Raw genomic sequence first — 26,471 nt, 5'->3', positions numbered from 1 at the left:
AGTTTCAAGATGGCGAACCAAGAAGACTCCGTGAGGGAGTTCATCGCTGTTACCGACGTGGACGAGGAGAGGGCCCGCTTCTTCTTAGATTCCGCGGGTTGGAATTTGCAGGTGTGTTGCTCATGTCACCTTCCACTGAACTGTGCGGGGTTTATAAAGTCGCTAAAGGATACATAAACAAGTGACAGTAACCGTCGGCAGCATTGTAGCATGTTGGCTAGCTAGCTGGCTGGCTAGCGTTAGCCGCTTTTGCCGGTAATTGTGCCAAGTCACTCTTTGACAACAATGGCCTTGTGTAAAAAACTGTTGTCATCCAGTGACACGACCGTTCTACATTCAGCTGACATACCTGCCTGTACACCAGAGAAGACACGCCGTGTGTTGTTTAAATCCACTTGAAATGAAGACTCGTCGATTTCATCTCTCTGGTGTCTTAGCTACTAACGGTAACACTGGATCCACTGAGCCTCGCTAGCTAGCGGCTAGCTTGTTAGGTTTCGATTGATTGATTGACATTTTTATTAACAGATTGCAGAATGGGTACAGTACAGTACGGCTCAATACACACAATTGTTAAGGTGATGCAGACCAGAGAGAGACTTTCGTCTTGTTTACATCAGGGTCCCCCATTTTCAATTCATCCTAATCTACATGACATACAGATAGACAGTACTGCGTCTGCTACATCTCTAGACATTTATGACATACCAGATCTACAAATACAGTATGTAATGGGAAATATTAAAGAGACAAACGATGAGCCGTTTACATTAATGATTCTGAGTCATTATTAATAGTAAATAAGAGTTTATTTCATCCGTGGCCACAAATGAAAGATCAGTCTACAATCAGAGACAACATGACTGTATGACCATAGAATGATCCAGAGCTCTGGTCAGACATACAATTAAATACATGAAAATGACGTAGAAGAAACAAAATAGCTGGTTAGAGACATTAATAATACGACTGTATTATGGCTATGATCTGAAAGCAAAACAGCTTCGTCTAACTGTTCATCAGATATGATGACGAAGGTAAACAAAAATGGTTCTCAGTCACTGGAAGCAACAACAACTTTGTTATGACCAGGGAGATGTCAGTACTTTGGAGACACACACATTAACCAGTCAAGCTGGTCACACTGAAAGTCAAGCTGTATAACATGATATCTCAACACAGATCTATAAGGACATGATAATATATTTCCACGACAAGTACTGTTGTGATTCAAAAAGAGTTAAAGAAAAAAAAAGTACATTTGACGAAGAAACTGTACATTGGAGGGGGGTAACTGTACATTGGATTATCCACGAAACCTTACTTGGTCCAAGAAGAGTGGCTCGTGTATTACTGGGTTAGGACATTTACTGTACATTGGAGGGGGTTGGGTTAGGACCTTTACTGTACACTGGAGGAGGTTGGGTTAGGACATTTACAGGGGCCAGTTTCGAATTGCAGTCTTCCGTAGGTGCTCTTTGAGAGTGGTTTTGAAAGTGGGTAGTGATTCACATTCCTTTACAGCTGTGGGTAGGGCGTTAACGTTCCTTGCCACACAGCGTTGCAGCTAGCTTGTGTGTTTACCGTTTGCCATCCCACCCCTGTCCAGCCAAGTGCGACCTAAGTTCATTAGCTAACCAACCAGGTAGCTTTATTATTTCATATATTAATGTGCTTGTCTTAACTGCTATGATAGTAAAATAGACCACATGCATTCATGTTATCACAATTGACCTGCATTACGCGTCCTATCAATCGAAAAATAATACGCTATGAATTAACGAGTTGTTAATACTGTATCCATTAGCTAGCTGTATGCTCTTTTTTGATCCACTTTTTCTCCCATTTTTTATATTTTCTCCCATCCCAATTTCGTATCATCCAATTCAACCCTCCCCTGTCACGGACGCTGTTTCTTGCCTCCCACAAGCCGGCTGCAATGTGGACTAAGTCATACATAGCACAAGTCCCCTCCGGTACTTGAGGTAACAGCAGTCGCATCTTTTCACCTGAGCAGCTCGATCTCTCAGTGTCGAGGAGTAACGCGCGGGAGGCTCACGCTGCCCCCGACACTTCCTGATTCTACTGCGCAGGCGCACCAACCGACCTGTAGGAGTCGCTGTCCACAACGCCCCATCCCCACCCATCAGTTTCCCATCCCCTAATACGGCCAACGACCAGCTAAACTGAAAGCAATGTGGAGCGCTGGGCTCTAACAGGCGAGCCCAGCGTCTCCGCATTCGTGGCGAGCGCCTTGCCCACTACGCCACGTAGCCGCCCTCATTAGCTGTATGCTCTTAAGTCACTTCCACACCACGTACGCTTGGATCATCGTCACAAACGAGTCACCTCCTCAATTGATCGATGATGCGCCATGAATCAAAATGTTGCATCTCTTGACTATAATACTCCGTCACCACGTGGTTAAAAGGCCGCGAGAGAGAGAATGTCACGTGGCTTGCGTTCCTTCTGTGTCCACAGCTCGCTCTGGCCAGTTTCTTTGAAGACGGAGCTGAAGATGACATCGTCACTCTTCCTCAGCCAGAGGGAGGGTCCTCTGTGCCCCGCCCCGCGGCGCCAAGGTAACGTTGTACGGCCGGAGACTCGGAGATACTCTCATATACTCGGGGCTTTCCCCAGGACTTTCACAACAAGATGGTGCAACTAGGGGGTGGTCCGGAGTGGGGGGGGGCTATGCCCCCCGTCAGAGAGGCAAACATTTCATAGTGCTTTGTTGTCATAGTGGAGCTGGAGGTCCCTGACCAGGTGCTTCGTACAGAACTAAACGGTCGGGCAATGAAAGGAGAGAATAAACTAGAGATGGGCATCGGTTCTGGAATATTCAAATAGTTGTTACGTTTTACAGAATCAAATAGTTTATGCGAATATCGTTACTAACTATATTTTCCCTTGTTTTTATCGGCAACTCCACTGTGTGTAGTGTATTGAGATGGGACCCTATTAACTGTTACACCGCTGAACGGCATGCTGGGTACAGCTCGCTAGCTCAGCCAGGTAGCACAACAGTCTGGTAACAGCTGGGAGAACAGGATGGAGAGACCAGGGAGGTTGTTTCACACATTTCAAGCATCAGTGATGTAACGTTCAGAAAGAATGGTACTTTACGTTCACTTGGTCCGCTAGCGTTAGCCGTTAGCCAATGGCAGCAGCCAACTAGTGAGCTCGTTGGATTATCTCCCGTTTGTACAAACATACCATAACGTACAAAAGCATACGTTAACGTGGAAGCTCAGCCCTTTCAAGCATCAGCGTTCGATTTAATACTCAAATAGTTCTCAGTGACTATCAAATAGCAATTTGTTGGTCATTCAGCAATGATTCTGGAAAATGACTTTCGTCAGACTGGCCATGGTGTTGTAATGTTTACTGTGTCAGTGTCTAGGCTACTCGCACGACAGAGAACTGCAGCTCCTCTCAAATGTTGCTTGTGGTTTGCAAACTGCCACTGGATCTCTACTATCCCAGTTTAGCTTGTCATGGTTCAGTTTAATCTATAACCTTCTCAGTGGATGTGTGAAGAGTCTTGCCAAACGTTATTCCCAGCGCCCCTCCCCTCCCCGCCCTGCAGATGACTAATGTAAAACTAATGACAACAATGGCAGGCGCTGGCTCCCTGAAACCAGCGCTGTCGAGCCTAAATCAAATCAATAATCAAATCAAAACAAGTCGGGACCTTGTGAATCGAACATTTAATCAGTAATCCGCCAATACAGACGCCTGATCTTTGCTACATCCGTCTTCCTCTTTGCTTTGACATCGGCATCTCCATCCGGCTCAAATCGTAAATGGACTGCGTTTATATATTGCTTTTATCCAAAGTGCTTTACAACCTATGTTGCCTCACATTCACCCGTTCACGCACACATTCACACGCCGACGACAGTGGCTCGGGAGGTAGAGCAGTCGTCTGGTTATCCGGAAGTTCCCTGTTCGATTCCCGGGCAGTGTGTCGAAGTATCCTTGAGCAAGACACTTAACCCCTAATTGCTTCCGATGAGCAGGTTGGCACCTTGCATGGTCGCCTCCGCCGTCGGTGTGTGAATGTGAGGAACACATTGTAAAGCGCTTTGGATAAAAGCTGCTATATAAATGCAGCCATTTATCTTTTATACCGACAGCGGAGGCGACCGTGCCAAGGTGCCAACCCGCTCATCGTGCAGCAGTTAGAGGGTTAAGTGTCTTCGACACGCTGTCGAGAGGAGCTGGAATCGAACCGGGAATCTTCTGATTACCAGACGAGACGACCGCTCTACCTCCTGAGCCACAAGTCGCCCAACATGTAAATTAAAATAGTAATTGAATCATGTGAATATCATGCATTTACGGCAGGGATGCTCAATATATATCGGTGACCGTATTGATATCAGCCGGTATTGGTGATTTATTTTCATATATCAGTCGGTCCGATGAGCAAAACTGGGCAGATATGTATCGGCAAACGTGTATCGGCTGGTGATGTTGTTATTGCTTGTTGCACCAATGAGCAAAACTGGACCAATGTGAACGACTGATAATGATGTCTGTCTCGCTCCTGTGTGTGTTTCTAGTTTATCTGGGTGACGTTACTTGCATGTGACAGGATTGTGGGCTAACATTGTTTCAGTATTTACAAAATGTGATTATCATAGAAATGGGGTTTATTCATACAGATCATATGGACATTGGTAATATCTGTATCTGCAAAAAAAAAATCCTATCGCTGCATCCCTAATTCATAGTACTCTCATGAGTCTTATTTCTTTTTGCCATAATTATGTAATGAAATCAACATAACTCAACATGATTATTATGCTGGTCATTTAATTATAATCACCTTATTAATTGATTACAGTCCCCTGTTTGCCTACCAACATGGCCACGGCGCTGATTTTATGGAATACTATGAATAAAAATGTGGTCTGCTGCCGTCTTTGTGTCGACAACAGATACTTAGATACCTGACCGACTGCTTCCAAACGGCTGTAACTTGATAATATTTAACATTGCCCCCCATGTCTCTAACAGCGTTCCACCCACAGTCAGGAGAGGCACCAGAGACGGGTAGGTACAGCAGAGAAGCACCAGAGACCTTTACCTACAGATACCTGGCCGATAACTGCCTCCAAACGGTTGTCTTATATAACTTGATTGATTTTTAACAGTGCACCCCCCCCCCCCCCCCCCCCATGTCTCTGCTTCACGGTATCCATGGTAACAGCGCAACACCCAGAGTGACCTCCTTCAGAGATCTGATGCACGAGGAAGAGGATGACAGTGATGAAGAGGAGGGTGAAAGGTGAGCTCCATGCGTAGTGCGGTGCGAGATGTTGTCTGTGAGCTTTTAACCCTTTCACTCCCACACTACCGAAAGGGTTAACCATTTCACTGCCACACTACAGACTAATATGTCTCTACTACTACCATGCACTCGACACTGCAGCGCCCAAGTTTCAACACTGTTTGATGAACCTGGCTCCTCAGCTGATAGAGTTGTACCCTTCCTTCCTGCTGATTTGTCGTACAGAACCTGTAAGTCGCTTTGGCTAAAAGCGTCGGCTAAATGTAATGGTAATATACAATGTACAACAGGTGACTGGATATAAAATATATAAATTGGTAGTAATAGTGCTAATCGGATGTATGTACAGAGTATGTACAACGCCTCTACCACCTCAGGCGACTTAAGACATTTGGCATGGGGCCACAGATCCTCAGGGCCTTCTACAGAGGCACCACGGAGAGCGTACTGACAGGATGCACCACCGCACGGTTTGGAAATGCCAACCAAAGCGACCGCAGAGCACTGGAGAGAGTAGTGCGAACGACCGAGAAGATCTGTGGAAGCAAACTACCCTCCATAGACAATATATTCACTGAGCGCTGTGTCGGCAAGGCACACCCCAGCCACCCCAACCACAAACAGTTTATAATAATAATAATAATAAATTGGATTTTAAGAGAGAAGCGCCTTTCTCAGACTCAAGGACACTGTACAAGGAAAGGGTGGAAAATATATTTTTTTGGAAAAAATAAAAGATAAAAAAAAAATGTGTATAGTAACAACAGGAAAAAAACTAATAAGATAAAAGAGATAAAAAAAGGAAGCACGGTGCTGTCCAATTGGATGAAGTGGTTGAAATTAACAAAACAAAACAACGGGATCTGTGGCTTAAAAGAAAAGAGTCGGGGGGTGGGCTACTTGGGAGCGGGCCGTGTTGCGTGAAGGCAAGTGTGAACAGGTGGGTTTTGAAGAGGTTGATGGTGTCAGAGCCTCGGATGGAGGGGGAGAGGGAGTTCCATAGTCTGGGGGCAGCTACAGCGAAAGCTCGGTCTCCCCGTGTGGAACGCCTGGTGCGGGGGATGGTGAGGAGGTCGGCGTTGGAGGAGCGGAGGCCTGGTGCTGGAGTGTAGGGGTGGAGTAGGTTGGTCAGGTAGGAAGGGGCCAACCCGTACCTACCTTTGAGCTCATGCCGTCTGGCAGACGGTACCGGAGTCTCAGATCCACCTCCAACAGAACTGTGAACACGACGGGCTACTGACGGAGAGACGCTGAACCCTCATGGACACGCTGCACACAAAGCACCTTAAAGGACGTGCACTCCACGTGCACACTGCTACCTCATGCACAACATGTCTCTTTTATTTCCAAGATATGTCTATTTATCATCCGCTGCTCTTTAACTTCACTGTTTAACTTGACTTTAACTTCACTGTTACCTTGTATAATAGCTTGGCATAGGATTGTGTAGCATAGATTATAGGAGTATAGATAGTATAGGGATAGCATTAGCAACATAGCATAGGGTACCATAGTAAAGTTATATTGTATAGGATTATTTAAAGTATTTGTTGTATTGCACACTACTACGGTTGAGGAGCCAAGGAAAACAAGCATCTCACGTTTTCGGAATGTATGTACATTTTAAAAAGCTGTGACAATAAAGGAATCTGAATGTACAGTGATACAGGTATAAATACACTGTGGTAGATGACCCACCTATCTCACCTTTACCCTCTCTACCCCGTCAGGTTCTTTGCTGGGGGGTCGGAGCGCAGCGGACAGCAGATTGTGGGCCCCCCCAAGAAAAAGAGCTCCAATGAAGTGGTGGAAGATCTCTTCAAGGGGGCCAAGGAGCACGGGGCCGTGCCTGTGGACCGGGCCGGCAAGAGTGCCGGGGAGTCCAGCAGATCCAAGGTGAGGAGGCCTACAGCCCCACTACAGTCACAGACGCATACATACACCCACACTACAGCCACACTACAGCCACAGACACATACAGACAGACATGACGCAACACAACTGACTCCAAACAGAGGAGATAAACAATGTAAAAGATACAGTAAAGTAGCTGCACAGCAGGATGTCTGGCAACACCACATATATATATAGTATACCCAAATATTGGTTATCGATAAATATACAACTAGGGATGTCCGATATTATCGGCCGATATTGGCATTAAAATGTGATATAGGAAAGTGTCGGTTTTTAAAAAAAAGTTTTAGATTTCTATAACCTTTATTTACCCAGGCAAGCAAGTAAGAACAAATTCTGATTTTATTTATTGTCAAAAGTATGCATAATGTTGTGTTAATTCCACAACAAGAGATATGTAATGTTAATTACCTGAAATGATTCCGTTTTTTGGGGGGGAAACCCTGCATATATCGGTATCGGTTGATATCGGTATCGGAAATTAAGAGTTGGACTATATCGGTAAAAAAGCCAATAGTTTCAAGTTCAAGTTTCAAGTTTCTTTATTAGTTGTCATACAGAAGTACAGAATACTTTTATACAAAATGCAAAATATAAAATAGAAGTCACGTACGTAGACACAAGTGTTCAGTATGTACATATGTACAATGTTCAATGCAGAGTAGACGTAACTGAGTTACCATACATACAATATACTATACAATATACTAATTACAATATACTATATAGTGCAAAGCAGAAATGGGATGCGGTACAATTTAGGTACAATTTTACAGTAAGTTGTACTGAGGTATGGGTTGTAGTGCAAATTCTTTGCCAATAAATATAAAGTGTGTTTAGGTGTTCTAAAGTGTGGAGAGTGGGTGCTGCAGTGTGTTGTTTGTTTAAAGTGAGTGTGTGCGTGTGGATGTGTGTGCTGTGAGTGCATTTGATGGTTGTTGCATAGTTTTATTGTTCGTTGAGCAACCTGATGGCCTGGGGATATCGAGCATCCCTATATACAACCAAATATCAGTTATTCGATAATTGTCGGCCATTTATCTAGCACTATTTAAAAGTTTAACTGAGATCGGAATAAAGGAGTTTTTAAACCTATTTAGTCTAGAGAGCGTGGAACTCTAAACCTGCTCCCAGAGGGCAGTGGCTCATACTCTGCATTAGTGTCGTCACGATACTGGAATTTCGAACTTCGATACGATACCTTGAAAAGTATCGATATTCGATACCATTTTCGATACCACGGGGAAAAAGATTTAGCTTTTGTTGCTGGTTGATTCTCCTCAGCTTCTCTCTGGTACTAGAGAAGATAAATATAACACTTTTAAAACCCTTTGTTTATCTTTAGATCACACATGTAAAAATAACTAAATGATATAATCTTAGAAATTAAGTAAAGTTAATAGTACTGCGTGTTAAGCATAACAGATTGATTGATTGCTAATTGTATTAACAGATTGCAGAATGGGTACAGTTAGGGCTGGGCGATATGGCAAAAAAATCATATCGCGATAACGATATGATAATGTTATCATATTTCTCGATATCGATAATTATCGAAATTGTTATAAGTTACATTTTTATATATATATATATATATATATATATATATATATATATATAAACAACAGATGTATGTTTATTTTGCAGCAATTCTTTGTCGTTGCCGCCATCTTTAGTGTTACATCCCCTCACACTCCAGTTCTCAGGCTGCAGCTGGTTTGAAAGCTAAAGTAAACCGGCTTCTCTGCTGGCTGTGGCTCCAGAGGAGTTGAACAGTTCTGGCTCTGCTCGTTTATTTTCGATCTTTTGGCGCTTTTTTGGTGGACAAACCACCGCACATGTGCACCGTGACTCGTGACTGGAGTCTAGCTTTGCTAGCACACATAGCCTACTGTGTACAGACGGTTTCAAACTGTATTTTAAATTAGAAAGCAAACAAAATAAATGGACAAGAGAAAAATAAATCTCAATTTGGTCAGTATTGTCATTTGGACAAGCAAAGCCATTACTTTAAGTTGCAGGCAAGAAAGACAAGTCTGTCCACTGTCTCTGGTTTTAAAACTGCCCTGTTCGAAATCGATTTTTTTCCCGATATCTATTATTAAAATATATCGCGATATTTATCGTTATATCGCCCAGCCCTAGGTACAGTACGGCTCAATACACACAATTGTTAAGGGGATGCAGACCAGAGAAAGACTTTCGTCTTGTTTACATCAGGGTCCCCCATTTCAATTCATCATAATCTACATGACATACAGCTAGACAGTACTGCTACATCTCTAGATATTTATGACATACCAGATCTACAAATACAGTATGTAATGGGAAATATTAAAGAGACAAACGATGAACATTATTTTTTTTTATATTTTTTTTTTATCAAATTTAATGTATTACTCTTTTTCAACTGCAAAGTAAAACTGTCAACATGTTTTTATCTAATAAAATGAAGTTCAGTCTGTTCATCTCACTTCAATAATTTGTATTGCAGAACATGGTATTTTCTCAAGCAGACAGATGTCAACACTGTAATCTGTGTTGCATGTACCTGACAAACTGAACTGTTTGTATTACAGTCATATTCACATGTGTGTGTGTGTGGACTACTGTACTATTACAGGTATTGAAATGAACAATGCAACTTCCTTATACAATTTTTTAATTTTTTTTATGAATAATTAAATATCGATATTGCGGGAAATGAGTATTGAAACCGTTTTAAATATTCAGAATCTATATGTATAGAAAAATCGCTATTTTTGACAACGCTACTCTGCATGTTTGACATGGTGTCAGAGACGGTCCCACACAGCGCCCTGAGCTCGCAGACAGAACTTTACTGAGATGATCTTCCTGAGATGATCTCTGACACAACTCTGGTGAGACTGTTATTCAAGTGTGCAGAACAATACTTCCCAGGATAGTATTTTTATTTTTAATTTTTTAGCAACCTACGCCTGATTATTAACCTCTTAACCCTTTCACTGCCACAGGACAGTCGGTTAACCCTTTCACTGTGACAATACAGACGGTTAGCCCTTTACTATCACACAACCGACGGCGATGCTCCATCATTAGCATCATTAGCTCCGCATCCGTAATCCGCATGACGTAATCCAAAAATCTTTTTATTTTTTTTATAATATCCTCAAACTAAATCCTCAATTTGAATAAAGTGATTAATCTGATTAAATGATTTTATTTTTTTTATTAAATCAACTTTCTTTAACACTTTGAGAGCCCACCACGTGATAACACGTGTTATCAGCCCGCCCCCTGAATGCCCACCACGACAATTTGCGTGTTATTTTTTTATTAGCGATCTGAATTCATATTTCATCAACGGAGTCTCCCGTTGGTAAACCAGCCCCATCAGGAGCTCAGATGTGGAAAACACCGCCCCCTATCGTCTCCCAGATGGTAATGCACCCTTTTGGAATGGACTCAATGAAAATGGATGAGAAAAGAAAAATCCGGAATCCACATTTTACTTCTCAGGCATGTAACCCGAGCCGATCGGATTCATTGTGGACCATCAGAACAGCGTGGAATATGTGTTTACAGTATCTAGCGTTGGATCAATAAAAGCGATCGATTTTTGGAATGGCGATCAGGAATTGGAATGATCTTTTTGGAGAACATCTGATCTGAGGTAAGGAATCTATTTTACAAGTCTTGGGATAATCATAGTTGTATTCGCTGAGATCTCAGCGTTTGCCCTATGTGTGATCTGTCTGTGTGGGCGATGGCTTTGAGGAGATTGCCTATATAGCATGCATACGTACACCAGCGTTTCCGTTAGCCGGTAATTACCGGTATTTGACCGGCAAAATCTGTTGAAGTCCGACATATTTAATCTCTCCGGTCTTAATGTCCGGTGAAAATAATTCCCTCTAAGCACAATTTGATTATTTGAATTGTATTAAAATAGGCTAAAATTAAATAGCCTATGCGATGAACGAAACAATCATTACATTTGTTTCATCGTTGCTTCACCAAGCAGGTATAATAATGACACCACTGTTGTCAGCGCGAGCTGGCTGCTGCTAGATTTGCGACTGCATGCAGCTGCAGAGCCGCAGAAACCACCATAACCCACCCATCTGTACCGGCAAAGTGCAGTACTCCAATTCATCCATTGGCAATTCAGCTGTTGGGTGGGGGGCGCTGTTGAGCGTTCCCCAGATAGAGCCTTAAAACAGCTGAATCTGCTGGTCTGCAGCGCCATACTCTTTGCAAATAAGTCGTTGGGAGGTGGAGAGAGAGAGAGAGAGTCGTCACGCAAACCCACGATAATGTTGCCGTCTCTCTCTGCCAAATTTCTCAGTTCTTCGCTTGATATAATTAATACAAATGTCCAATATAACGGAATTCGTTAGCTCATAAAAATGTGATTATAACAGACTGCTGTTTATTAATGTCGGGCGACTGCCCACAGACACCTATTTGATTTAAAGTTGGCAGCAGCACGGAGTTATTGGACTTATTTTATTTGGAATATAATGATTGTATACGCAAAAGTAGCCTAGTTTTATGTTAAAATATTATAAATCTACATGTCTTGAGGATGTCAATTATTTTTAAGCTCAATAAACTCTGACCGGAATTTCTCATTTGACCGGTAGATTTAAATCTACCGGACCCTGAGACCGGCAACAATTTTTTCTAACGGAAACCCTGACGTACACGTATACTATCGATAATCTAGCGTTTATTTGAAAACGATTCATAAATAGGCCGAAAAATGACAACGTTCTAGAATATTCCAGTACAGGGCGTTTATCACGGAATCTTTTTATTTTCCTTGAAAACGAGGGCTTTTCAAAATGCTATAAAACGGAAATGAACCGATTTATAAAAAAAAGAAAAAAAATCCGCTTCGACAATGTTGACTGGAAAATGAGTCATTGATAAGCGACGGGCATATTAGACACATAGCCATAATTTAAAACATAGATTAGGCGTTATTAACGCTAACATTGAAGTGGATGCTGGGCATTCAAGCACTAAATTGTGCGCCCCCTGCTGGCACTGAAAGTGTGAATGAATAATAACTCCTCAGTTTTGTCAACATAAATAATCCAATAAGGGCACGGTTGGTACGAAAGTGATGGTGACGTCTTGATGGAGCGACCAGCAGATGCAGACTACATCATTTATGATAAATGTTTTATTTTAATTTTTATGACAAGTCATATACTATAATAGTATAATATTAGTGTAGCAGCCTAATCTTTATCTGCAACTGTGAAGAAAAAAAACCCATTGGTTTAAACTAGAGTTGACCCCTATTAGTCGACTGCCAACCTCTTAGTCGAATACAAAAAAAAGAGAAAGAAAAGATTTTTATAAACTTTTTTTTATTTTTATTTTATATATCATTCTTTCCAAAAGAAAAGAGGCCTAGAAGCGTGGCTAACGCTAATGGCACGCATACCAGAGGCTAACTGCCTAAGAAAACAGGCACAGAGGCACTGAAAGAGGATTCCACCCATCGAATGAACACACTAGACTAGACACATATCAAGATGTATCCATTAGTGGACCAATTGCATGCTTGCATGCTTTTTCAGAGGACAAGAAGCCTTCAGTCGACTCCTTCAGACATGAAGCACCCCCCACAGCCCAAATGGAATGAAAATATATATATATATATATATATTAGAGGTGGGCATAGATTTCTTTTTTTAATCTAGATTAATCTATCTGCAATCCTGGATTAAAATGGCTCAAAAAAAATAAAAAAAATAAATCTGCCGAAGGCATTCAAAATATGTGTGTTCTACCCAAATAATGACCAGAAGTAAGTCCTTACTTTTTCTTTCCTCCTTATGTTTCTCAGGCCATTACACCATGAGCCCATCTCCCGTTTCCAAAATGCATTACAGACTGTTTGAAAAAGCTGTTTTGCTATGATAATTGGTAATGAAATATCAAAATAATGTTCAATAAGATGTACTTGTGTTTAATAAGTTGTTTTATTCAGAAGTTAACACAAATAATATTACCAGTACAGTACAGTATCTAGCACACTCTCAGGAGCAAAACGGAAAGAAGCATTTCAAACTTGAACTATGTGACAAGACTCAATCAGTCCAATCTCTATTTCTCCTTCTTCCATCTGTGCTCAGCGAACCTACCCTGGGTAAATAAAGGTAAAAATGTAATTTTTATTTTTTTTAGATTAACTGTCAATTATATTATCGCGCAATACTAGTATCGCGTTAACGCAGCACGTTAACGCCGTTAACGGCCCAGCTCTAATATATATATATTATACTTTTTTTTTTTTACTTTTTTTGGTCGACTAATAGTCGACTAACGGCAAATTTCGTCCAATCATAGTCGACTATCCAAATCCTTAGTCGAGGACAGCCCTAGTTTAAACAGAATGAATAGACACAAAAATATATATATTTGAATGTTGATTTACAATTCGAATGTCAACACTATGAATGAAGCTTGGAACTATTCGGTACAGCCCTACCCCCCAGTATGGATGGTTGTCTGTGCTTCTCTAACTCCTCCATCCCTCCCTCAGCCCTTCGTCGGTGGAGGTTACCGGCTCGGCGCCGCCCCAGAGGAGCAGTCCGCCTACGTGGCCGGTGAGAACAGACGGGCTGCCGGCGGCAGCCAACAGGACGTGAGTTTGTTACACCGTCGTTTGTTTTGATTGATTCACCCATAGATATATATATTATATGACTAGATGGTGCAAGGCCCAGTCTCTCCAGCGTAGTTCACCGGCGGCCATCTTGTCACAGTCAACGGTCAGTGACGGTCAGTGATCTCTGCACAAGTCTCTTTGGATAAAAGCGTCGGCTAAATGACAAAATGTTAAATGTAAATGCACAAACAAAAATACTCTTATAACTCGCTGACATCTTGACGGGATTTACAAACGGTTTGGTTTATTACAAACATCATTGCCGTGGCTATGATTCAGGATGCTTGGACATGTTGAAATTATTTTATGATAACTACATCTAAGATAAGATATTCCTTTATTGATCCCCTTGGGGAAATTCAGGCATCGTACTGGGATGGGGGGGGGGGGGGGGGTACAGGTAGTAAAAATAACACAAGCCGTGTAAACAAAATAACAAGTCAATATAATTTACTATCTAACTAACCGGAATATACAGCATCTCTGACGTTTATAACAAACCAAACAAAGCAAGCTATGGTTATTTCAATAGTACATGCACCATAGACATGAGTGAGCTTGCTGTCTGTGGCAAGATGGTCGCCACGTGACAACGTCGGTTCCCCATTGGCCAGCAGCGCGGGTGAGTCATCTAGCCTTTATATATATCTATGGATTCACCCTCGCACGGTGTTCTGGTCTGTGGGACCCGTTTTTTTTTAAAGGAGAAATTATACGATGAGACTCATTTGGCTTTGGCTCATTTTATGTGAAGAACATGTAAAAGAACACATTTTCATTGAGTCCACCTTGCCCCCCCACACACACACACACTGTGCCCCCCCCCCCACACATATGTGGTGTTCGAGTCCACTGGGCCCCAGAGTATGTAAATTGTAGGTGAAAACAAGTAAATATGGTCGACATGAAACAAAAAGGTTCACCGTGTTCCTTCACAGTCTGCCTCCACCTTGTTTCATTTATATTTTTTTAAGATGAACATGATTTATTCCATTCGTGTCCTGATTATAATGGATTATTGTGTTTTTGTTTTTTTAACATCACATTTTAATCATAATTGAGATAAAGTATTTTTACACTAATTGTTACGGCTTTATCGTTTTAAAATCCCAATAATGTTGTGGGTCCACCAGACCTGTGAACATCGGGTGCGTAACAAAAACACAAACGCCACACGAGGGTTACCCCCCCTGCCTCCTCCCCCCTGCCCCCCCTGCCTCCTCCCCCTTCACTTGGATGATTGTGCGTCTTCTTGACGTGCAGGGAATGCGATCCTTCAGGTTTCCCTGACACGCGACTCTCATCCCTTCCCACCAGTTGTGATCTCTCAGGTTTCCCTCGCTCTACTTTCCACCGTTTCCTGTTTCCGTCTCGCTGGCCTCCGGCCGCTCGTGTGACGCTCGCTGAAACCAACGCTCGTCGAGATGAACCTTCTCCGTTTGCGCCTCGATCGTACCACCATAACGGCACAATGAGTGTGACGTCGATGTCCAGGAACGAGACCAGGTCGACACGTAGCGTGTGGCTTAACCTCGTTCCCAGTTGTATCTCCTCCGTGAGATGAAGCTGGTAAATAACTACGGCCGAAAGTGTCTGTGGGGCAGACTTCCCGGTGTGTGTACTTCCCCTGGAAGCTGCCTCCGAACCCACCGAGCTAGAGCCTCCCGGTCGTGTAGTAAATTCTTCAGGCAGAGCCGCTGCAGTGGCTTAAACGAGGAAATGTGCACGTTTCTATAATTGTTTTGTCGACACCGGAAAGCCTGTAGCCTGTACTTCCGTTTAGACACTTTAGGAGGCATATCTTGTCCAGCCTACATGTGGCGCTATATATATATATAACCCTGTGTGCAGGGCGGGTTTCAGCGAGGGATGGAATAAGAATGGAATTTTGGACATGAAAATATTATTTGGACAATCAAGATTTTTGACATTTAGGTTTTATTTATTAAATTCTTTGTACAAACTATACATAATACACACAGGGGCATGAGGATGATGTCACTCACTTCACGGGCTCTTTATTGTGTGTGTGTGTGCGCCTGTGTGTGTGTGTGTGTGTGTGTTAGGTGCATGTCGTGCTGAAGCTGTGGAAGTCAGGGTTCAGTCTGGATGACGGGGAGCTAAGAAACTACAGCGACCCGGCTAACGCCATCTTCCTGGAGTCCATCCGCAGGGGGTGAGGAGAGGGGCACAGGAGGGTACAGGGGGTGAGGAGGGGCACAGTCTGTCTGTCTGTCATCCTAACAGTGGTACCACCAGAGAGACACGTGAGGGTACAGGGGGTGAGGAGGGGCACAGTCTGTCTGTCTGTCAGCACAGGAGGGTACAGGGGGTGAGGAGGGGCACAGTCTGTCTGTCTGTCATCCTAACAGTGGTGCCACCAGAGAGACACGTGAGGGTAGAGTCTGTCTGTCATCCTAACAGTGGTGCCACCAGAGAGACACGTGAGGGTAGCAGTCTGTCTGTCATCCTAACAGTGGTGCCACCAGAGAGACACGTGAGGGTAGAGTCTGTCTGTCATCCTAACAGTGGTGCCACCAGAGAGACACAGGAGGGTAGCAGTCTGTCTGTCATCCTAACAGTGGTGCCACCAGAGAGACACGTGAGGGTAGAGTCTGTCTGTCATCCTAACAGTGGTGCCACCAGAGAGACACAGGAGGGTAGAGTCTGTCTGTCATCCTAACAGTGGTGCCACCAGAGAGACACAGGAGGGTAGCAGTCTGTCTGTCATCCTAACAGTGGTGCCACCAGAGAGACACAGGAGGGTAGCAGTCTGTCTGTCATCCTAACAATGGTGCCACCAGAGAGACACAGGAGGGTACAGGGGGTGAGGAGGGGCACAGTCTGTCTGTCATCCTAACAGTGGGCACAGTCTGTCTGTCTGTCATCCTAACAGTGGTGCCACCAGAGAGACACGTGAGGGTAGCTCCGTCCACAGGGGGTGAGGAGGAGTCAGTCTGTCTGTCTGTCATCCTAACAGTGGTACCACCAGAGAGACACGTGAGGGTAGAGGGGGTGAGGAGGAGCACAGTCTGTCTGTCTGTCATCCTAACAGTGGTGCCACCAGAGAGACACGTGAGGGTAGAGTCTGTCTGTCATCCTAACAGTGGTGCCACCAGAGAGACACAGGAGGGTAGCAGTCTGTCTGTCATCCTAACAGTGGTACCACCAGAGAGACACGTGAGGGTAGAGTCTGTCTGTCATCCTAACAGTGGTGCCACCAGAGAGACACGTGAGGGTAGTAAGTCATACTGTACAGTGATACAGCTATATGGACACTATGGGCGGGATCCACAAAGAATGGATTGCACGGTGCTAATTGCACCCTTACTTACAATTCATTATGAATTGAAAACGGGGGACCCTCATGCGGTGATTGATTGATTGAAAATTGTATTAACAGATTGCCGAATGGGTACAATATACAGTACGGCTCAATACACACAATTGTTAAGGGGATGCAGACCAGAGAAAGACTTTGGTCTTGTTTACATCAGGGTCCCCCATTTTCAATTCATAATGAATTGTAAGTAAGGGTGCAATTAGCACCGTGCAATCCATTCTTTGTGGATCTAGCCCCATGTACAGTGATACAGGTATAAAGACACTATGGTAGTAAGTCATACTGTACAGTGATACAGGTATAAAGACACTATGGTAGTAAGTCATACTGTACAGTGATACAGGTATAAAGACACTATGGTAGTAAGTCATACTGTACAGTGATACAGGTATAAAGACACTATGGTAGTAAGTCATACTGTACAGTGATACAGGTATAAAGACACTATGGTAGTAAGTCATACTGTACAGTGATACATGTATAAAGACACTATGGTAGTAAGTCATACTGTACAGTGATACAGGTATAAAGACACTATGGTAGTAAGTCATACTGTACAGTGATACATGTATAAAGACACTATGGTAGTAAGTCATACTGTACAGTGATACAGGTATAAAGACACTATGGTAGTAAGTCATACTGTACAGTGATACAGGTATAAAGACACTATGGTAGTAAGTCATACTGTACAGTGATACAGGTATAAAGACACTATGGTAGTAAGTCATACTGTACAGCAGTATAACTAGTAAGAGTAGTTAAGGTATATGTACAGATATAGATGTAGTGTCTACAGGTGTGTAAAAAGGATTATATGCAAGTGTTTGTAGACATTGTATAGATATATATACATCATTATTGTACATGCTGTGTATAAGTATGTATATAGAAGAATTATATGCATGTATATTCAGACGGATATGTGTGTATATATATATATATATATACTGTAAATATAAATGTATATACGGTACTATTGTACATGCCAGCATACAGAGTTCTATGGGTAGTGGCCAGGTCTTGCTCGGAAAAGAGATCTTTGATCTCAAAGTGACTACCTGGTCAAATAAAGGTTAAATAAATAGTATGATGTAGGTAGTTATGATTATTATGATTACTGTCTGTGATTACAGTGTAGGGCAGTTGTAGACTGTAAAAGCATCATTGGCAACAGAGTTCACAGTTGGTACAGGATGGGTAACAGCCTAGTTTCTTACTGTCTGTCCTCGTTCCCTCAGGGAGATCCCCCTGGAGCTGAGGCAGCGCTCTCGCGGCGGACAGGTGAACGAGTGGATGAGTGGATGAATGAATGAATGAATGATTTTATTTCGGTCTTCTTTTACAAAGCAATGTACATTTATATAATTTTAATAACGACCGAAAAGATGTAGGCCGAGGCTTATATTGCCTACCCTTTTTACATTACATTATTAATTTAAAAAAAATTATGTATCGAACTACAAATTTTTTTTATTCGTCGTCAGTTATTCCATAGTTTTACCCCTTTAACAGATATCTACTTTTTACATTTGTCCTTGCCTTTGTGATATTGAGTTTATATCGGCTCTCTCTAGTTTGGAACAACTCCTGAATGCAGCTTGGAAGTGAGGGGTTATGTGCTTTATATGTTATTATTGCAGCGCTAAGATCAACCAGATCTTCCAATTTTAAGGTGTTTGATTTAATAAAGAGTGCGTTTCTCGGTTCATAATCAGTTCGTATGGCTTTCTTCTGTAGTATGAAAATTGGGTTAATGTTTGTTTTATGCGTTTCCCCATACCTCCACACAGTACATTATGTATGGAACTATGAGCGAACAGTACAATAAATAGTGAGTTCTTGTTTAAAATATATAACATTTTATATAATTGTTTTGGATATTTTTCTTTTTACGTTATTTATGTGATTTCCAGTTACGTTTCTCATCAATTGTCACTCCCCAAGAATTCATTTTCATACACACGTTCAATTTCAACATCAATCATTCATTTAACTGATTATACATTTTTCGATTGCCAAAAATGTAGGGCTGTCCCCGACTAAGGATTTGGGTAGTCGACTATGATTGGCCGAAATGAGCCAATAGTCGACTATTAGTTGACTATAATTTTTTTTTTACATTTTTTATTTTTTTATCATTCCATTTGGGCTGTGGGGGGTGCTTAATGCCTGAAGGAGTCGACTGAAGGCTTCTTGTCCTCTGCAAAAGCATGCAATTGGTCCACTGATGGATACATCTTGATATTTGTCTACGTGTGTTCATTAGATCAAATCAAATCAAATGTATCTGTAAGGCCCGACAACACACGTTAATGTCCCCATGGGCCGGACACGTCTTCTTTAAACAAGTCAAGAAGAAACATAACTAAGTCGAGAACAAAACAAGAACACCATAAGGTCCAACAAATTTAAGATAAATACAAATAAATGAATGAATGCAAACACAGATGGGTGAAATCCTCTTTCAGTGTCTGTTTTCTTAGGCAGTTAGCCTCTGGTATGCGTGCCATTAGCGTTAGCCACGCTTCTAGGCTTCTTTTCTTTTGGAAAGAATGATAAGAATTTTTTTTTTGTAATTGACTAAGAGGTTGGCCGTCGACTACGGCTCCTTTCGATCGATTAGTCGACTATTCGACTAATAGGGGTCAGCCCTACAAAAATGATATAGTTTGTTTTACTTAGATTCAGTGACAACTTATTTATGTCAAACCACTTTTTTAGTGATCTCAATTCCCTTTCCACCACATTCAGGAGTTGTTCCAAATCTTTTCCAGAGCAATACAAACTTGTCGTCGGCAAACGAGACATTTATTTGAATAATGTAGACACATCATCACAGATATAATTTATATACACAATAAATAGTATTGGACCTAGCACAGAGCCCTGTGGAACTCCACGCGTGACTTTTAACGAGTCTGAATCAACATTTTTCAGGTCAACCTGGACATGGAGGACCACCGGGACGAAGACTTCTCCAAACCCAAGGTGGCCTTCAGGGCCTTCGGAGGCGAAGGCATGAAACTGGGGAGGTGAGCCGAGCGAAGGGGGGGGGGGTGGGGGTAGTGGTTGAGTCTAGGGGTTTAGCTGCACCTGGTGTTGCGTTAAACAGGTTCTACGTGTAGCGTGTGGGAATATTCCAGTTCAGTTTGGGGTCAGGCTTGTTTTGTGTGTCACCGTTTTGCGGAACTAGTTGCAGCTTCTTAGCAAGTGTTTTGCTAAATTCACCTTCCAACTGACGAGAGAGACACGCATACATGTTTCCAATTTTCTTTCATTTCAAACTATTTCAACTCGTAAGACAAAGACATTGAGGTTACTAGGGGTGGGAATCACCAGAGGCCTTGTACTATTACAGGTATTGAAATGAACAATGCAACTTCCTAATAATTAGTAATATAAAAAATATATAAAAAAAAATATATATATATATATATATTTTTTTTAATAAATAATTAAATATTGATACTTGGCGTCCCTGTATCGATACAGTATCGCCACGCAAAGTATCGCGATACTACTACGTATCGATATTTTCCCCCACCCCTAGAGGTTACCCTCATTTACAGCAAGCTTACAAAACACAGCAATTTCATACAAATAGACGCAATAAGAACAAACCATAAATAAAAATCAGCTAAGACAAGGCAGTGCACAGCGGTCGGAGATCATACTTTAAAATGCAGCGAGAGAAGGAAGACGCTTCAGAGTCACTGTCGGAGGGCATGGAGGAGGGGCGGAGGGCATGGAGGAGGGGCGGAGGGGGGGGGGGAGGGGCGGAGGGCATGGAGGGGGGGCGGAGGGCATGGAGGAGGGGCGGAGGGCATGGAGGAGGGTCGGAGGGGGGGGGGAGGAGGAGGGGCGGAGGTGGGGGGGGGCAGTCCATGTGTTGGAAGCATCAAAGGAAACAGCTGTTTTTCCTAGTTCAGAGCAAGGAAGCTATAAGAGAAGGAAGGGGTCGTGATGTCAGAACACCAGTGTTCTACGCTCTGCTCTGTGTCAGACTTTGGTGCCGGTTCTATTGAAGCCTGTTTTCAAATGATAAATATACCAGCTATCTGAGGAAATGTACATCGACCAATATATCAAACGTTAGCTAGTTAACGATGCAACACATCGCCGATGATTCTAACATCCGAGGTAATAACCTGTTTTAAACGACGGGTCATAAACGATGTCGTTCAACTCTATGGCGGCTGAACTGAACGTCTCCACACTCGGCACCGACGTGCGTTCAACACGCGCCACACAGTGTGACGGGACGACCCTTCCTTCTGTTTCACGCACCACACAGTGTGACGGGACGACCCTTCCTTCTGTTATGGTTCCCTTGGTTCACGCGCCACACAGTGTGACGGGACGACCCTTCCTTCTGTTTCACGCACCACACAGTGTGACGGGACGACCCTTCCTTCTGTTTCACGCACCACACAGTGTGACGGGACGACCCTTCCTTCTGTTTCACGCACCACACAGTGTGACGGGACGACCCTTCCTTCTGTTTCACGCACCACACAGTGACGGGACGACCCTTCCTTCTGTTATGGTTCCCTTGGTTCACGCGCCACACAGTGACGGGACGACCCTTCCTTCTGTTATGGTTTCCTTGGTTCAGAGCAAACTGGAGGAACCCTACGAACCAACCGGTCATTCTAACGTGTAGAATAGGTTCCAAGAGTCCATTCCAACAGTGTTGGTATGTAAGGGGGGGGGAGTCTACCAATAAAGGCTTTAAAATAAATAAACGAATACCAAAGATGGTGAAGTGCTCTTGATTGTGTGGCTGCACTTGCACTTTGTGTCCACCAGAGGGTAGAACAGGGTAGAAAACCTAACCCACAGTACACCATTAGAAGAATGTTCTCATTATCCTACCCCCCCCCCCCCCTCAGTGCGACCCCCGACCTGGTGACGGACCCGGGCAGCTCGCAGCAGGACCAGGTGGCCAGCGAGGCCCAAGCCAGTGCCGCCGTGACCCTTGACCCCTCCCTGCCCACCACCAACATTCAGATCCGATTGGCCGACGGCGGCCGGCTGGTGCAGAAGTTCAACCACACCCACAGGTGAGCGGCAGCGGGGAGACCAGAGGGGGGTGTGAGGGTTGGTTTAAAGGGACCGTTACCCAGAGTGTAACAACGTGTTTATTTCTAAAGCACATTTAAAACAACTGTAGTTGCAACAAAGTGCTGTACATATCAGTGCATGTGAGCGGATCGGAGCGTGAGCGGCGCGGGGCGCGGAGCGGCCGGTTTTGACGTGAGCGAGGAGTGGGTTTTAAAATGAGTCGGCGCGACGTCCGGAGCGAGAGTTCTCCTCCGCTCCAATCCACTCCAGGCCGCTCACAGTGGTTTAACACTGATGTAATATATACATGCAGTACAATGCCAAAGCAACAGATGGCGATGTACAAACATGAAGGCCATTTTCAACCAATGAGAAGGGTGAACCTGTGATAGGCTAGCCTGTTCAGGCTTTGTCACTGTAGAGACGCCCACACTCACTCCAGTAGAAAAAGTATCGACGCCATTGTTGTTGACGTTAGCTTACATGCTAACGTTAATGGCAGCGACCATACCATTGTGGCTCGGCTAGCCTATCATCGCTTAATAGAACTAGTGAATGGATAAACAACGTTATTTAACATTGCAGAATGGCTACAATTACAATGCGGCTCAATACAAACAATTGTTAAGGGGCCCAGGGGGTGTAGACTGTTGTAGTTTGAGCTAATTTACACCATGCTCCAAAAAAAAAAAAAAAAACTGCTGAGCGATCTGGCGCGGGGAGTGGGGAGCGCTCGATTCAAGGCGAGCGGAGAGCGACTTGGGGGCGGGGTCAACATGAGCGATTAGCGGAGCGGACCAAGCTTTAAAGAGCGAAGAGCGGATTTCTCGGCCGCGCCGATCCGCTCACGTGGCCTGGTACATATAGAATAGAAGTACTTTATTGATCCCTAGGGAATTTCAGCACTACAGATCGCTCACAATAAACATTTAGGTAGTCAAAAATCACAAATAAGAATAAAAATAGTCTGGGATATACATTCTAAAATATCTATATACATTCTAAAATATACAGCCAAATACATACAGTAAAAATGTACAGTAATAAGTGTAAATATATATTTTTTTAAATGTCGACGTAAAAGTCATAAGTCAAAAAGTCCAGGGCCCTCATTTATCAATGGTGCGTACGCACAGATATGTGCGTACGATCATTTCTAAGCAAAGTGTGTGTGACTTATCAATTTGAACGTGTGCTTGACTTTGTGCGTATATTTACGCACAGCTCGGAGCATGCGTACCTGGCGCCCAGCGGTAGAATATGAATATTGCAACGTGGAAATAAGCGTTCGTGCATTAGTTTCACTGACGTGTTCGGTATGACCCGTAATTCATTATAGTTAATTGTAAAATAGCGACAGTAGTGTAATTATAACGGGCTCACGCGCGAACAAGAGGTTGGCCTGCAACTAAAACCTAACAATAGGAAAAAATGCACCACAGGCAATGTGGAGGAGAGAAACCTTAGAAGGGCCGTTCAAGGGGGATCTCCCTGTTGTGTATTTACCACGTGGAGATAAACGGCTCGTTTCCCGCCCTGACTCTGTGCCGTCCGCCCCTCTGTCCTCAGAGTGTCTGACCTGCGCCAGTTCGTGGTCGAAGCCCGGCCAGCCATGGCCGCCACAGAGTTCGTCCTCATGACCACCTTCCCCAGCAAGGAGCTGACGGACGAGAGCGAGACGCTGCAAGACGCCAACCTCCTCAACGCCGTCATCGTCCAGCGGTTAAAGTGATGACGGGGGGGAGAGAGAGCCCCACCCGGTGGTGTGGCTGAGTAACAGCAGCCTTGCCAAAACCACCGCCCCTCCTGAAGGAGGAGATACCATGGACTTATTATATATGAACTTCTAATTCCTGATTTTGTTTTTCTATAGTGATGCATTACATTCTACGCCCCGCCCCTCCCTCTGCAGCCTGGGGCGACCCTCCCTCCCTCCCCCTCTCTGGGGCGAGCGCCAGGGGGGGTGATCTGGGGGGAATGGAAATATGGAAAAATGGTTTGGAATGGCTGGAGATTAAACAGTGGATCTGATAGGAATGCATTGGCTCTTGTTGAGTGTTGTCGGTGACACACACACAGTCACACACACAGACACAGTAAAGCTCATCAGAAATTGTTACTATGCTTTTCCACAGAAGTTCACCAAACCTGTTGTCTTTATTTGCCTATGACTTGTCATCCACACCCCTTTTTTTAATTTCAGATAATTAAACATTATGCGACTGGCTTGGTACTGGTATGGCACGTGGTAACTAAGACATTCTAGAAGTGGACCTGCTGTGACCCCCCCCCCCCCCCCACACACACAGACACACACCCAGTGTAAAGCAGCAGCCTTATGCTTTACCTTCACTCACCTACACAATCAGAACAATCCCGTAACCCCCCCCCCCCTCCCACCAAAAAAAAGGATTTGAGTATTTTTTCTTTTTTTTTAACCGTTTTCTTTTACAGATGCTAGGAGGGTTGTGAGTCCCACATATTTTCATATACGTTTAACATTATTAAACAATACTAGAGTTATACGTTTAACATTATTAAACAATACTAGAGTCAGACTTTGCTTCACTATCAAACCAGTGGCTGAACAGAAGAACAAACGTTGGATTGTAAGACGCTGGGTTTTAGTAGCGGCAGTTTTAATTCCTCCTAAGACACATTGACTTCTTCTATGCATCCTGCGGCAAGACGGGAGAGATGGAAATATATTGATTGTTTGGACCTCTGGAAAAAAATAAATAAATCATTTTTTTTGGTTTGGTGTATAAAGAATATGTTCTCTTGTGTTTTTTTGTAAGTCTCAGGTGGTAGAGGCGCTGCTTCGCCTTCTTTATGACTGAGTGTGTGTGTGTTGTCCATGTCAGGTCCTCTGTGATGTGGACCCCCAGGTAGTTAAAGCTGCTCACCCTGTTTATCCACAGGGGAGTGTGTGTCCCCTGCTGTGTTCTCCTAGAATCCACAATCAGCGCCTTGGTTTTACCAATGTTCAGGAGTAGGCTGTTATCCCGGCACCAACGTGCCAGTACAGATCTGAACATGGGAGAAAACGGTCTACTACTCTGCACTCAGCACTGCAGCACCAACGTTTCAACACTGTTTGATGAACATTGTTACTCAGCTGATAGAGTCGTGCCCTTCCTGCTGACCTGTTGTACAGAATTTGTAAGTCGCTTTGGATAAAAGCAATAAACGTCAACTTAAATGACCAAATATACTGTAAATATTCATTCCTTCAACCTTTATTTAAACTTGAGGGACACCGAGGTTTCGTGGATCCTTTGTACCCTTCCTGCTGCTGACTTGTCGTACAGAATTTGTAAGTTGCTTTGGATAAAAGCCTTCAGCTAAATGTAAATGTAAGTCGCTTTGGATAAAACGTATGTAAAACTGCTGCTCAGAGGGATGACTCTACTGTGGATTTAGAGGAATCAGCACATGTGTGGAAAACATTGTGCCCACAAAACAATGCAAGACATACCCAAACTAAAAACCCTTGATTAACTGATGTTTGGGCCAAACTACATGCCCGCTCCACTGCATTTGTCTCGGGCAACGCTGATGACTACAATAAGGCCAGATACGACCTGCGTAGATCCATCAGCGAGGCCAAGGGACAATACAGACAAAAGCTGGAGGGATTCTACACCACCACTGATTCCCGCCGCATGAAGTTCATATAAATGTGTCTGGGAAAATAAAAAGGATAAGAAATATTGGATGAATAATAGAAAGCTCAACATCAAGGAGCATTTTATTTACGTTGGTTTAACATAAAAGAGGAAGGTTTTAACATTTGAAAGTTCAACTATCAGGCCTGTAAGTAAATTTTTTTTTAAATTCAAAACTGGATTAATAACGTTAACGTTAGTTTTTTTGATTGATTGATACGTTTATTAACAGATTGCAGAATGGGTACAGTACAGCTCAATACACACAATTGTTAAGGGGATGCATTTACATTTACATTTAGTCATTTAGCTGACGCTTTTATCCAAAGCGACTTACAAGTTCTGTACGACAAGCCATCAGGAAGGGCACAACTCTATCAGCTGAGCAACAATGTTCATCAAAGTGTTGAGTGCTACAGTGTAGGTTAGTTTATTAGGACAAGTGCATGACAGTACGGTTAGTTAGGGTTAGATTTTTTTATTGTTTTTTTTTTTGTTTTTTGTTTT

The 26,471-nt window shown here is 43.3% G+C and overlaps 1 protein-coding gene across 2 annotated transcripts; it reads left to right on the top strand.

Annotated features, from left to right (window-relative positions):
- On the top strand, positions 1-25,314 carry nsfl1c (NSFL1 (p97) cofactor (p47)). 2 transcript variants are annotated; one of them, XM_084312726.1, is made up of 11 exons: positions 1-111; positions 2,482-2,582; positions 5,026-5,061; positions 5,219-5,296; positions 7,030-7,195; positions 13,761-13,862; positions 15,953-16,062; positions 18,471-18,513; positions 20,170-20,264; positions 22,125-22,295; positions 23,866-25,306. In XM_084312726.1, the coding sequence occupies exons 1-11, from the start codon at positions 10-12 to the stop codon at positions 24,026-24,028; spliced, it is 1,167 nt and encodes a 388-aa protein (XP_084168852.1). In that variant the 5' UTR covers positions 1-9; the 3' UTR covers positions 24,029-25,306. The 2 variants fall into 2 exon arrangements, with proteins under 2 accessions (XP_084168852.1, XP_084168853.1); XM_084312727.1 differs by lacking the exons at positions 15,953-16,062; positions 18,471-18,513 and having other exon boundaries at positions 23,866-25,314.
- The last annotated feature ends 1,157 nt before the right edge of the window (positions 25,315-26,471 follow it).

The sequence above is a fragment of the Notolepis coatsorum genome (genome assembly GCF_963971535.1).
Source record: "Notolepis coatsorum genome assembly, chromosome: 4".
In the NCBI taxonomy this organism is placed as follows: Eukaryota; Metazoa; Chordata; class Actinopteri; order Aulopiformes; family Paralepididae; genus Notolepis; species Notolepis coatsorum.
Note: the sequence above shows the minus strand (reverse complement) of the source record. Positions and strands in the feature narration are given on the sequence as shown.

Excerpts from the sequence above, each read along its gene's own strand:
- nsfl1c (XM_084312726.1), top strand. The coding sequence starts at position 10 with ATGGCGAACCAAGAAGACTCCGTGAGGGAGTTCATCGCTGTTACCGAC. Across the intron at positions 2,583-5,025 it reads CCCCGCCCCGCGGCGCCAAG|CGTTCCACCCACAGTCAGGA; the intron begins GTAACGTTGTAC and ends TGTCTCTAACAG. Across the intron at positions 16,063-18,470 it reads CTGGAGTCCATCCGCAGGGG|GGAGATCCCCCTGGAGCTGA; the intron begins GTGAGGAGAGGG and ends TCGTTCCCTCAG.